This window comes from Stegodyphus dumicola, chromosome 7 (assembly GCF_044657685.1).
Source record: "Stegodyphus dumicola isolate Sdum_Otavi_A_Nest chromosome 7, ASM4465768v1".
In the NCBI taxonomy this organism is placed as follows: Eukaryota; Metazoa; Arthropoda; class Arachnida; order Araneae; family Eresidae; genus Stegodyphus; species Stegodyphus dumicola.
The window spans coordinates 28,651,792-28,666,655 of NC_140774.1; the positions used below are offsets into that span (position 1 = coordinate 28,651,792).

Sequence of the window (14,864 nt, forward strand, 5' to 3'; positions counted from 1 at the left end):
TTATTTTAATAGGGCTCTTTTTTAACAAATATTGTTAAAAAATAAAATTTAATTATGGCCATGTAAATCTGTAATGACTAAGGTTATCTAATTATCTAATTTAATTATTTATAACCAACTGCTTACCCTTAAAAATTATCTCTGTGTATTAAAACGAGTTATTGCCTTTCATTAATACTCATTGTGGTCACAAGATAAAACACAAAAACGTAAAAATTCAAGTAAAACTTATTCTTTGCATCTAGTGAGACTTAATACAAAACAGCTTATCACCTCTGGTGCTTTAATGGCTTATTGGAACCTTAAAATATATTAACTGGGTTACAACCCCTGAAACTGTACATGAAGCTACGGCACTAAGTGCATCAAACAGAGCCCAACTAACTTTCAACACTTATGAACCTGCATCAGGCCTTTCAGGTTTGTTCTAATGAGGAGGTCTCTCTCTCTCTCGACAAGTAATAGTAGTAACAATATTCAGTCTTTTGTTCTGAATCATGCTGATTATGATCTTACTTCTCATTTTAACCTATGCCGTTTGACATAAAATCTACCTGCTATTTACTCAACCTCTGGATTGACCAATTATGTGACAAAATGAGACATTTAAAAAAATAAACATAAAACTAACTGTGAGTAAAACGTAAATGTCACTTATCTTCTTTTAAATTTGTCCATCTGTTGTAAGTGTAAAATATTTAATGGTTCTTGATAAATTGCATAGAGTTTATTTTATTCTCAAACTTATTAATAATTATGTTGATTAATTCATGTTTAGTAATAATGTAGACTACTTAGAGATCTATTTTATTTTTAGGATGGTATTACAAAAGTGAAATTCAGGCGTAGATAATACTTTTAATTGAATTTATTCAGTTCCCATTTGCTCATAGGTCCTTAATTTTTTTCATTAATGGTTCTTAAAAGTCCTTAATTTTCATGTGCAGAAATGTGTACGAACCCTGACTTCTTTGACTTCCATTATCCAGTAGAAGCCTAGTTACTTTAGAATTAAATTCTGAATTTGCAATAACTGCACATGTTTGTAAATAAACGTTTTTGGAATATGTCATACTTGCATTACACTGTGAAATTGAACTGACAGTTTCAGAATAAAAAGTGTTTAAATGGAACTATGATGACTTTTGCTTTTGCATTTGAAACAAGAAAGTTTATTAGAATGACAGTTTTTACTGATGTGATACATTCTGAAACATTTAAACAAGGTTTGGTATTCTTTAAAACTTCTATTTTATTTTGTGGTGACATTTTACATTTAAATGAATCATGTGGCACAGAACAGAAAATGCATGTAGACTGCATCATATTGAATGACATTGCTGATGGTGTACTTTTATGAATTCCTTTCATGAAAGTGTTTCGGTTTTGAAGCTTTGCACTTGGGTCACTAGTTTTTCCTAATGGTGTTTGAAATTTTGTTTTGTGTTCATTTGAATATTTGTTCTGTGTCAAGAATAAGGTTTTTTTCTCTGCTTTCAACTTCTATTTTTAGAATATTAAATATTTTTGAGACCTTCCAATCTTCATCTATTCCGCATTTTTTAGTGCATTTTTATCTATCTCGCATTTTCCAATCTTCATTTATTCCGCATTTTTTAATCTCTAGAACAGTATCTTGCGGTATTAATTTAATCATTATGGGACATAATAGAGAACCGTAAGTTTCTGAATTTACCCCCAAGGCTTCTAAATTGCGAAGTTCTATTTGACAGGCATCTAACAATTCTCTAAGCAGAGAGACATCTGTCGATTTCCTAACAAGTGTTATATTTAACAGCTTATTCAAATGAGAATTAATGACCAAAGTTTTTTGTCCAAATCTTTCCTTTAAGGTTTCTATTTGCTGCTTCGTAATTTTGATTTGTTAGTGTAATTCCTTTAATTGCATTTGCGGCTACTCCTGTTAAATATGAGTATAAGTAATTAAATTTGTCTATGTTAGATAAATCTTCCATTTCTCTGTATCAGTGATTCAAACTGATCACAGAATCTTTGCCATCGGCAAGATCGCCATCGAATCTTCTTATTGTTAACGATGGTAATTTAACGAATTGTTTTTCTAATTTTAATAAGCTAATAATTGTTGTGTTCTGTGTATGCTTGGTTTACATTTAGTGATAGCAGCTTTCAACTTACATGAGCAGTTAATCAATTTTTCATGATATCACATTTAATTCTTCAGAATCTATTTCTTTTAACTGTTTTAATTTCAAATTTATCTGCTCTGAAAGTTCTTCCAACTCTTCTTCTGGTTCATTTTCTAAAATTTTAGCTTCGATTTTAGAAATTAACCTTGTTGTAAGAGATCTAAGTGTAGCTCTTTTAGCCCTTGCGATTTCCATTTCGAAATCACTTTTTAACAATGCTTTCAAATTAACTTGATATCTTCATTAACTAAATTTCTTTTCTGAGTTTAATTACATAAAGAAGAGGAGTTAGAAATCATTTGCTAATTGTTCAGTCATCAGTTCAATCAAAACGGAAGTAATTTGCAATAATAAGATTCATTTCTTAACAAAAGGCGAATATTAAATCTTACCTTGAACCATCTTCTTATTTATCTTACTTGGAACAAGGTATCCAAAGATAGCAGCACATATTTCCGAAGTTAGCAACACTTGTATACTATATTCTTTATTCGAAGCACAACCAGCGTGTTTGGCCTTTTCCCAGCCTTATGGCCAAGATATAAAAAAACACATTATATTTATATTATAGTTATATTGGCTTCCTTAAGAGAGCTGATCATACTTAATTCTAATTGAAGCTAATACTTCAGCAATCTACAAAAATAATCATTTTATTTACAAAGCAACCTGGATTGCATCGATGGTTCATTATCTACTATGTCGCAAACTGAACTAACTAATATTCTTTTCTCAGAAGAGAAGCGCCTACTAATGGCGATAAAAAAATCGTTTGTGGGGTTTTTCAACACTCGTAACAAGGTTGCAGTAAAAAATGTAAATTTTAAAATAATTCTGTATGCTTCTTGGCAAAAGAAGCACTGCCATTTAGAAGCAATGATGAATATCTAAATTTAAAAAATTGGGGAAATTACATAGATAGCATAGATTCATCAAATTTTTGGCTGAATGTAAGAACTACTTTTATCCCTCGGATATACTTCTTGAGATTTTACAAAAAAAAAAAAAAAAAATGTTGCTTGCTGTGAAAAAGAGATCACAAAATTTCAAAATTTGCTTGCTTCATAGAGAAATGATTTTGAAGCAATATAGGAAAATGTCAACAAAAAAAGTGTATTTTGACAAATGTATTTAGCTAAATATCTGAAAGATTTAATTCCTTTAATAAACCTGAACTTATGTCCCTTCTAAATGAAGAGAACTTTTTTACAGCTCTAATTTTCCTGAAATATTGCTAAATAAATTAAATACTAGCCTTCACTAGACTGCTTGATTTTGTAAAGCTTTAAAAATAAGTCGATTGCTATATATTCTTCTGTAGAGTTTCAAAATAAACCTATAAATGAACTAGAGCATGTATAAATACCAACAATATTCATAGTATTATGAATGAAACAAATTATCCTCATTCATTCTAACAATACCATTTTCAGTTGCATCAGAAGAATAATCATAAGGATTGGTAGCTAACTGGTTTGCATTTGTTTAGGTTGTGTATTACATACTGCATATAAAACTAAAACTCATTTATTATAAATCTATGAGAAGCTCCATTAACAGTGCATAATGTTAACTCATAATTAAAATTGAATGCATTGGTAAGATAAGCATTGTCCTCATTATATGAGGATCTTGCTAGCAACAAGTGTCTCTTGTCGAGAGTTTCTGAGCATCTTTCTCTATATGAAAGTTTTCAAACTGAATTAGTTGCTTATTCTTAATTATTGGGTTATATTTTGTCTTCTGTTTCTTAATAATTTAAGGCCATATCAGAGGAGCTATAGGAGGGTTGGTAAGGTGGCCTTCTGATTTCAAGGAGCCATGATAACAGACACAGTGCAGAGATTACTAAAATCCCCTGGCACTGGTCTTGAAGTTATGACTCGTGTAATGTCAAGTGGAGGCATAACCGAACAGACTGTTTTCTTCTACAATGTCAGAGCATGTTGTCTCTCACCTCATACCAGCACAGAGAGTGTCATTAGGGGAGGAATGCACACATGAATTTCTTATCTTTGTGTGGTGCATCACAAAGTAGTCCCACTATTCCCATGTATATATATATATCATATAAGTGAAGCCATGGTATGTGTCTGTTGATTCAATTGAAAGTATTAGAACTAAAATCTGTCTTGTTGAATGAAATTTTCAATACTTCTTACTTTACCCTTTTTATCTGTATGACTTTTCGAAACCCTATCCTTAAATATGCATGAAATTATTTACATTATATAGAATTTTGGAAAGTCTTTTTGAATGGTTTAAACCAATGTGAAACATCAGTCGTTTCAGCAGTGACATTTAATATTAATCTGTCATCTTTCTAGATACATCACTGACCTATAATGATAACTTTTTGCTTCGGAAACTTATAATTTATCTTTATAAGTATTGATGTAATATATTGATAATTATGCTGTAATGCTCAATGGTATTTCTACTTTTAACTGGTATACTTTTTCTGGTGAAGCCTGTGTTTTATGCTATGGCATTTTTTTCGCATATATGGGATATACCTGGTATTTGATAGTCTATTGGTACTTATATAACAAAATAAACAAAACTAAGATGTTTCCTGTGTAATACAATTATTTTAATGTTTTTATTATAATGTAATGAATATTCTGCAAATCTGATTTATAATGAATTCATGATTCAATTTTTTCTGTGTTTTAATATATGTTATTTCTGTTTAAGGATTATGTACATTAAAAAAAAATGGTAAAATTTATCTCAAAGTATATACAATTTGTTATACTTCTGTGAAAAATAATGAGGCTTACAAAAGTGCTTTCTTTGTAATTATTATTCAGACAGCTTCTATTTATATATTTAGTATAAGAAAGTTATAAATTTAAAATACATTTATGTATTAAAATGAACTTTATATGTTATAGACGTACTGTGTTCTATTTGAAGTACATAAATACCAAAAGTGTTATGATAAATTTACATTACTGTATTTTTCACTATCTATATTATTTAAATTACTGTATTTCTGTATCAAATCAGGGAACAGCAGCCTTTTGGTACAATTTATTTAGAAATGGTGAAGGTGACTTGAATACCCGGCATGCGGCTTGTCCTGTTTTAGCAGGCTCTAAATGGGGTAAGATTTTAGTATATATATGCTTTTAACATTCCTTTCTTTTCCTTTTTCATGGTTTTTTTTATTTCAAGTTTAAAAGTTGATATGAAATATCTTCATTCCTGATATCTGGTTTCTGTAATTTCTTAGTACGACAAAAAACCATATATATTGTCGTGATTTGTGGTGATATAGTGATGTAGGATTATATGATCAATGTTTCATAAGATAATCCTGTCAAAGAACCAGTCATAATCTGTAATACTTTTTGCTGAAACATGACATGTAATTGTATGTACACTACGAAAAAAAAGTGGAGGGGGGCATTCTACTGGGCCAATTGACGAAATTCAACTTGTGTTTTTCATGTCTCAAAAGCGCGATTTAGGATATGTATTAAATGTATATATAGCATTGTTCTAATATAGGTATTTTGACGCAAAATCGGACTTTTTTCTGAAATGACATGCCAATTTTTTTCCATATTTCGATTCTAGGATTCAAATTATGCCAAACTGCCAAGTTCTGTAAAAATTGCACGAGTAATTTTTAAAAAACTAGCTCTCAAAATTTTAGCTCTTCAATGTTAATTGAATTTGATATATATTTATTAATATCTCTTTTTTTATTAAACTTATTTGATTCTTCCTTTGATATCTCGAAATTTAGGTTCATTCCAAATAAAATTTGCTTATTTTCTATGATTTATTTTTTAATTTGTATTTTTAAATAATTTTTCGAGAAACAATTTGAATTATAATCTATAAAATTTTTACCATCATCTTAAAGTAGATGTATTTCTAAGCACACCTGCAAAAAATTAATTTTTTTTATTCAAAATTTCCGAAGAAATACTTTAATTTATATATTGGCACGTTTTGAAATTTCACATATTTGTTGAAAGCGATAATAACATCAGATGTGGTTTAGGCACTTTGTTAAAATTATTTGAAAGTAGAAACTATGTGACTTTTTCCCCGATCATGCACAAAAACTAGGAACGCTGTGACTTTTTTCCACTCCCACACAATGGAAGGGAAAGGAAAATAGGTTGCCATATATAAGAAGTTCGCCGAGTGAATTATTCTTGGTGCAAACTGAAAAATTGTGTTAAGTTAAATTTTTAAATTTCTTCATAAATTTCGCACCAAACTTTACAAAATTTAATATTTAGGCATAATTTGAGTCATAGAATCGAAATATGGGAAAAAATTGGTATGTTATTTCAGAAAAAGTCCCATTTTGTGTCAAAATACTTATTATAGAACAATGCTATATATAAATCTAATATATATCCTAAGTCATGTTTTCGAGACATGAAAAACGCAGCATTTATCACTAAACTCTTACAAAATGTTCAAGCTGAAATGTCGAAATCTCATAGGTTAAAAAAGTTTACTTTACATACAACATGCCATAAAACTACTTTATTTAGATATGCATTATACAGTTTATTGTAATATATAGTGATGTGGTCTCTGCTGTGAAAATGAACAAATATCCTGGGCATGTTACATTAGTTGAAAAATCCTTAGTTTATAAAAACTAAATTATTTACAGTTTATATATACTTCTCTCCTCAAACAGCATCCGATTTTGCTCTTATGCATGCTTTTTGTCCAATAGACAGAGCATATACAAGATGCTATGATAAAATAAAATTAGCTTAACTATAAGCAAATTATTCACAATTTAGAGGAATATTCTCAACACATAGAACATTTTATTACCGAAATAATTTAACAATTAAATTTGACTATAATTATATATATAAGAGAAATATCTTGTTTTTTACAGTCTGCTTTGATCTGTATTATTATGCCAAACTGCTAAGTTTGGATTTCAGATTATATTTTATGCTGCACTGAATTCATTTAATATTCAAAATGTTTATATTTCATAATTTAATAATGTTTTATATTGCATTTTAAAATTATTAATATATTATGACTATATTATGACTTATATTACATTTTAAAATTATTAATATATTATGATTATATTGCCCATGTTATGACTGAAACATGAAACTGTATTTATGTGGAAAGCTTTAGATTATTTGAGGAATTTTTTCTTGGTAACTAAGCCTTTATGACATAGTGCTAGAAACTGTCCTACTGAAAAGGTGTAAGTTATTTAACCAAGATAGCTAGCTATATGTAAATAACTTAGTATAATAAAACATCATACAAGTATCATTGTATTTTAGTACAGTAGAATTCTGGTAATTCACATACCTGGAAACCAAAGGTTATGTGAGCTAATTTCATGTATTATAAACCATATCTTTCTAAACTTTGTTAGTTTCTCCCTTCCCTTGTTTACATTAAATTTTGATTATTTGTCCATAAATAACTAACACTCATTCATACCTTTAAATTTTATGTAATTGTTTTATTAAACACAAATAACATTTTTATGTATAATTATATATAATGAAAATGTCAGTACTATTGAAAAATGTAGAGCAGAGATAAAACAGGAAAACTCTAAGGAAGTAAACAGACAAATGATGAACGGAAATGGACAAATGATGACTCATCCATTCGACCATACACTCGATGGTCATCCATCATCAGTTCAGATAAAATAAGTTGATAAATATTTATGGCAACAAATAAACGATCAAATTTATGAGACAAAAAAAAAAAAAAAAAAAAAAAAAAATGAACGTTGGTAATCAGTACTTTATGTGTCTGCCTTGCTCATCAATGACAACCTGTACACGTCATGGCATTAGATCATACAGGTTCTGAACGTAATTCTGGGGAATGGCATTCCATATGCTTTTGACTTGACGTCTAAGTTCAGTCTTAGTGTGCTCCCATCAGCTGTATGAGGAGTCGCCGACTGATGAAATCTCAAACATGCTGAATGGTCGACATATCCGAAGAATAAGCAGGCCATTGAAGAAGCAAAGCGTGTTGTGCCCTAAAAAGGGCTTGTGAAATCTGAGAAACATGTGCATGGTTATTATCCTGTTTCTGACCCAGAATGCGTCGAATAATAGAGAGGACCTCTGGCTCCAAAACTTTCCTTATGTAGTGATCGCTGTTGAGGTTGCTCGCAATCTGCACTAGATGGAATCGACAGTTATACCCAATAGCTCCCCACACCATGACACCAGGCATTTGTGCAGTATGGCACTGGATAACACACTGTGGGAGCAGACGTTCCCCTCTACAACATCTAATGCATACTCTTCCATCATTGTACTCTAGATTGTAGTGAGATTCATTGGAGAACACATCTTATTGCCACAGGGCATTCCAAGCACTGTTTTGCCATGCCTATTGAAGTCAGAGGCATCTGATTTAGTGACAAAGGAATCCTGGGTAGAGGACCCTTTGCACACAGTTCATGCTGCAGCAGATGGTGACAAACTGTGGACCTACACAGCCCAACACGAGCTAACGCACGAGAGGATGCTGTACAGTCCGCCACAGCCATATAGATGAGGTGTCTCGTCCCATGCTGTTGTGCTATTGCATGTTCCACTGTAAAGATTTCACCTTGTTTTGTTCTTCTCTGTCCATTTCTTCCAAATGTGCATCACTTTTGTTGCATTACACTGCGTGCTGGCTGCAATTGCTCAATACAAAAATCCACCTTTTCGCATACCAATGATGCGGCCTGGTTCAAACTTCGTTAGTTGTTGGTATGGCATCCTCCTCTGTTGACAAGGCATATTGACCTGTAATTAAATGTTTATTGCTGACAGAAGGTGATGAAGCAGATTTCAATGCAACCTTACAGTCCTTTATATACATGGAACAAGTGGCTAGTTCTCATTCCACACATGCACAATCTCTTTGTAATTCTAATCATTTGCATGACTTGCCTCACTTCACATTTCCTGTAAGTGTAGTTAAGTTTGCGTAACTCCCTCATGGTGTTGCAATTTTTACAAATGTTGGTATAGTTTTCTCCATGTGTGACATGTTATAGGAGCCAGTTTTACACAAAGGCATACCTCCCTTTAGGCAGATAGCCCTCGAGTCCTTTGCCATAGTCAAATAAAACAAATCAAACCTTATTCAAAGTGGAAAGAATCATCAAAAATTGTAGGTATGACATGTTAAACTGCAAGGGCTGCCCTTATGTGGCAACAAATTTCAAACATCTACTGCAGTGTTTCCCATGGAAAATTCATCACTCCCTACAGTCCTGACATGTTGCCCTTTATCGGCCCACTTAAAAGAAATGACTGTTCACAAATGTTGATGAGGTCTGAGAAACTGTTGAAGAATGGTTCCAGGTACAAACAGAGACTTTCTCTGCTGACGGTATTTGTCATCTTTGGGATCCAATGGACATTTGTTTCAGCTGATAAAGTGATTATATGTAGGTAATTGATTATTTGTTGCACAACACACACAGGATGATCTTTTAGATACATTCATCATGTGCATTGATTTAACTTTATTTACCAGATATAATAAAGTGCCACTCTTTAATTTGCAAAACTATGTTCTAATAAACTTTCCAGAAATTTATCAGTCTCACTTTCATTTGAGTGCATTTATTATATTCATCTCTGATCTTTATCAAAGGTAGGCCTTGAAATGTGCAAATTTGATTAGTTTTGAATTAAATGCCGTGCTTTGTTTTATGTTTGGTTTCAAAATTATATATAAAATCAACGAGCAAGTCACATGCTTACTTCATTATAAATTTTCCTTTGTAAAACATTTATTGCATTGTTTTTAGTTTCAAACAAATGGCTTCATGAAAGAGGACAAGAATTCAGGAGACCCTGCAGTTTAAATTCTGATGAGTGATTGCTTCTAAAGGAAAGACAAGTTTACCGAAATTATTTTACATAAGTTGTATCAGAGTACTTATCATGTAAATACTCATATTTTTATAAAATGTTTACTGTGTACTTAGTTCCTAATGATGAGGTTTAATTTTCAATGCCAACTTCGAGAAAAGTAGACATTTAAGCAATATGTTTACAAACTTATTATTCATACTGTCAGTTTTTAAAGATGAATAATTTTTGTGATATTGTGCTTTTAAAACGTGATTATTTAAATGTTAGACTTTTATCATTAAGGTATTTCATTTTCAGAAAACAATATATTTCAAATGCTTACTGATATTTCATAAATTAAAAGCTTTTAGCATAATGGTTTTATTACATAACATCATTCTTAGTTATTTTCATTTCATCAAAATAACATACAGAAACTCTAAAATTATTAAAAATTTAATTAATATTAATACTTACTATGAATAATAAAGTATTCAAAGAGTAATTTTGATTCCGGCTGTAATTTAAAAATATAAATGTGACCGTTTCATTAATAAAAATTCATTGATTTTATAATTAGGATTAAAAAAGCTTTTTGTGCATTTTAAAATCAAAAATAAATAAGTTTATATTGAAAATTTTCAGTTAAATATCATAAATATTTAACGCTTAACATAGATGAATAGAAGAAAATCGGAAATCTACCAAATTAAAATCTGAGCAGCCTTTTAGGCTACTTAGAGTAATAGCAGTGCCATGTGCCTTTGGTAACTGTTCTTTAGTGGTAATGCCATGTGATTCTGTTAAACTCTTCTTCAGTGGCTCTGTTGATAACATAACATTTTTGTCACCAGATAGATATTTTGCCAAGAGTTGCCAGAATTTGGAACCTCTATTAAATTAACTCTGCACTGTTTTCATAAAGCAAGATTACAGTAATCGAAGCTGAATTCTTATGCTGGATATTCTGTGTGTGATTAGGAAAGTTTGTACATCAGGAGAATATTATTAGCCTGAAGGATACATGTGTGAGAATAGCTGTCAGTTTTAAGGAAGGACAAAAGTGTGGCATGTTTAATTAGCAGGGATTTTAAAGTTTTATTACGACTAGAATTAAAATATAATACATTTCATTGTACTGAAACGGCAAGTTCTAACTAAAAGCATGATTTTCTTGTAAATAATAGTAAAATGAAATGGATTAAAACAATGGATTAGAACAATGGAAATGGATTAAAACAATGGAAATGGATTAGGATTTTATAATTTGATAGGAGGGGAAAAAAATTCGAACTAGAACTCTCCAAAAGTTTTTACTGTAAAACAGAAGTTTAAAAAATTTTTTAAATGTAATGGCAATAATCTTTGTATGAAGTCATAACTCTCCATGAAAATATCAATAAAAAATTTTTCAATAACATTTTTGTGTAAATGTAAGATTTTTCTTTTATGGCATAATTGCATTACTTCCAGTCCCTGCCGATTTTTGATTTTCTATTGTATTTGCACTATATTAAATTTAATGTAGAAAATGAATAACTAATATATATAATTACATATGAAATGTGTTTAGTGCTGGAAGTTGAAACTTATAAAATAATCAATTTTAATCAATGAAGCTGATTTTAAATTTAATTTGTTTCTAGAATACCCCCTTGCCCCAAAAAGATTGTCAGTTATATTTATTACAATAGTGACCTTTAAGGTAAATAAAATGCAATGAACTATTTTTAATACAATTTCAGCTTTAATTAGATGTATGAAATTATTTTTCTAGTCCAATCACTTTTAGTATTATATTTGATGACTACCATGAGTGCCAGAGACTGTTGTGCCATAAAACAGTTTATATAAAATCAACTTTCACATGGGTTTTTAAAAAATTTTGTTGAATAAATATTTCTATTTCATTTTGTGTATTGTAATGTTATTTTTCATAAAGCCATGTGTGGTTTTTTGCAAATGAACTAATAAAGTTATCAAGTGAATCTAAATATTCTTTAAAATTTCTAATTGTGCCTTAGATTTTTAAGCTTATAATGATTTGTATTTTAAAGAATTTTTGACTCAATAAACAGGAGCATTTTATTAATGTATGACTTTAATTCATTATGAAGCAGATAACAACAGTAATTTTTCAACTCTTCATATACAAACAATTCACATAAGATTACAAGCAAAGAAATAAAACTTTTTAAAATGAAACATGCTACAACAAAAAAAAAAAAAAATATATACAGTCATAATTGCAAACCTAAAACATATGTTGTAAATGAACAAATATGAAATTTGGCATTCTTAAATATGTTATAAATACAGACCATAGATATTAAAGGGAAATGCTAGTTTCTAAAACCAACTCGTAACTAACATTCAGATTGGCATTTTATATTCAGAATCAACTATATTGCACAAGTTAAAATTTGCATTTACTATAAATGCATTATTTAATTAAACGCCAAACCATGGTGGGCACATAATTTTACCCTTCAAAACTTAAAAGTAATTTGAATTTAAAAAATAAAATTTTTGTACAATATATTAGGCATAGTATAATGTTCTGATTATACGATATCATGAACATCTGAAAGTAACAATTATTATTACTAATAAAAGGAGTAATTCAGAAAACCAGCTATATTAATTAACTTTTTGTAAAAGTGGTTTGTGAAATTTATAGAGTACCTAATTTTATCCCCTTTATCATTCGTTAAATATTACTGATTTTCTACCACATGCACTTTACTATGTATCATAATGGACCATTCTTTGATGAAATAATTGTTACATGCATAAAAAGAACAAAATTACATTGATTTTAAATATGCAGTGATTACATGTCTTTTATTGAATTAATCTTGTAAAAAATATAATTTGTTCAGGCAATTTTGATAGTCAGCCATTGGTAGTTCTGTACTATGAGCATCATTGAATCTGATTTATGTTTCATAATTTGAGATTCTATTATAATCATATTTACTTGATATCAACTTACCTAAACTTATGAAAATTACACTTATGTATAATATATCAGTGTTGATAAATTTAATACAAAATTTATTTCATAATTAAAAATAATTTTCTATCTAGATGTCAGCATAATTAAAAATATTTACTTCAGAGCAGATAAAATATGGTTACAATTAAAAAAATGAATTTGCAATTAAAATGGGAATTTATGAATTAGTATATGCGACTTAAAAATATAGAACTACTGCCATGATTTTTGACAGTTTGGCTGATTATTCCATTTGATTCTTTAATGCATAAATCTATAATAAAAAGACATTTAGTACATAACAGCACAGCATGTAAATGCGAAATAAATAAAGTAGATTTAACAGTTATCTGCTTACAGAGATGATATTTGTAACTGCTAGTAAGTCTCATATTAAGCACTCACTATGCTTTACCGACTTATTTTAACTACACAAAAAAGCTAAAATCTAGATATTTTATGGCTAAATTTCGTTTTATTTTATAAATTTTAAAATAATATAAGGCACATCATATGTACCATAAAGGTATATATACATATAGTGCTTCCATCAATCTCTTAATTTCTCACTCTAATTTTTAAAAATATACACCAAGCGATCAAAATATTAAGACACAATGATTGAATGATGTGTATAATATTGGATTGGCACTTACAAATTGGTGGGCAGTAGGCAAACTATAAACATGCATGCTTTCTAAAAGTTCAGCACAAAGAAAATAGTGAATGTGGTGTAGGTGACTGATTATGGATGCATCATAAATGATTAGTGACACTGACTATTGTGGCGATGGGTTCAAATTTCCACATAAAACATGGGTGTTTGTAAGTATATAGTGTCACGGCAACACAGGGGTACTACTCCAAAATACAGACGAACTGTAAGCCCTCTTGAATGGTTAGTGGTAGGGAAAGAGAGGTGGGAGACCCTTGGATCATTCCCAGGGACTGTCCATCAATATTGGGCTGGAGATCCAGTTGGTACAGTAACACTATTCCTATACAACTAATGCTAAAATTTTAGTGTCCTACCCACTTTTACTTATTACTATAAGACAGATTGGTCATTCTATTTTTGAAGTGGCAACAACCCTAGAATTTTCAAGATGGTAATATACTTAAAATCTGTTATATCATCAAGATGTACCGGCAAGCAAGCACAGATCAAGGGCAATGTAGTCTATCTAAGTAAACACAGGTCAACTAAATAGCAATAGCATGCACTGAATATCCAAATTCAATACTTGAGCCTCAAAAAATAGTTGGCAGATGGTATGCTGCATACTGCCAATTCTGTATGATAGCTCACCAGTATGCCTGCGATAGCCATGCATTATTGGTCATTAAATAGTATTGAACTTGCTTTGTACTACACATATCAGAATGGAACTTCTTTGTATGGTGACTTGTATGTCACATGAATCTGCCACCAGATGGGATGGTGGCTAGTGACGCTGGCTGTAGTACAGAAGGTCGTGGGTTCAAATCCTAGAAAAGGCATGTATGTTTGTAAACATATAGTGTCTATATGGCAAGGGGCACTCAAGACACAGTCCTCTCAAGGCACTAGTGGTAGGGAAAGAAGGACAGGAGATCCTCGGAATATGCCTTCTCAGTGTTTTGTCTCGGAATTCCGAATTGGGGCAGAAGCTTAATTAGTTAGTTAAGTAAAGCAATACCTCAATCCAATAATGATACTACAGGATGTGCTAATCTATTTTCTATCTATACCAGTCAAACAAATTGTTGGACTAATGGAAAGCTACAGGTGTAGTGTTGACAACATTAACCTTTGGATCACTTGTAAATTGATGGTGCTGAATATCATGGTGGCTATGTGATGGCATGGAAAGT

General features: G+C 30.4%; 1 protein-coding gene across 8 annotated transcripts in view; it reads left to right on the forward strand.

Annotated features, from left to right (window-relative positions):
- Window positions 1-12,108, forward strand: part of LOC118185960 (prolyl 4-hydroxylase subunit alpha-1-like) — a 139,442-nt gene extending 127,334 nt beyond the window's left edge. For all 8 annotated transcript variants that reach the window (XM_085820018.1, XM_085820019.1, XM_085820016.1 and 5 more), the window contains exons 13-14: window positions 5,181-5,277; window positions 9,967-12,108. In XM_085820018.1, the coding sequence (XP_085676144.1) occupies window positions 5,181-5,277; window positions 9,967-10,037 (168 nt within the window). In that variant the 3' untranslated portion in view covers window positions 10,038-12,108. The remainder of the gene's footprint in view (window positions 1-5,180; window positions 5,278-9,966) is intronic.
- Window positions 12,109-14,864: the final 2,756 nt, after the last annotated feature.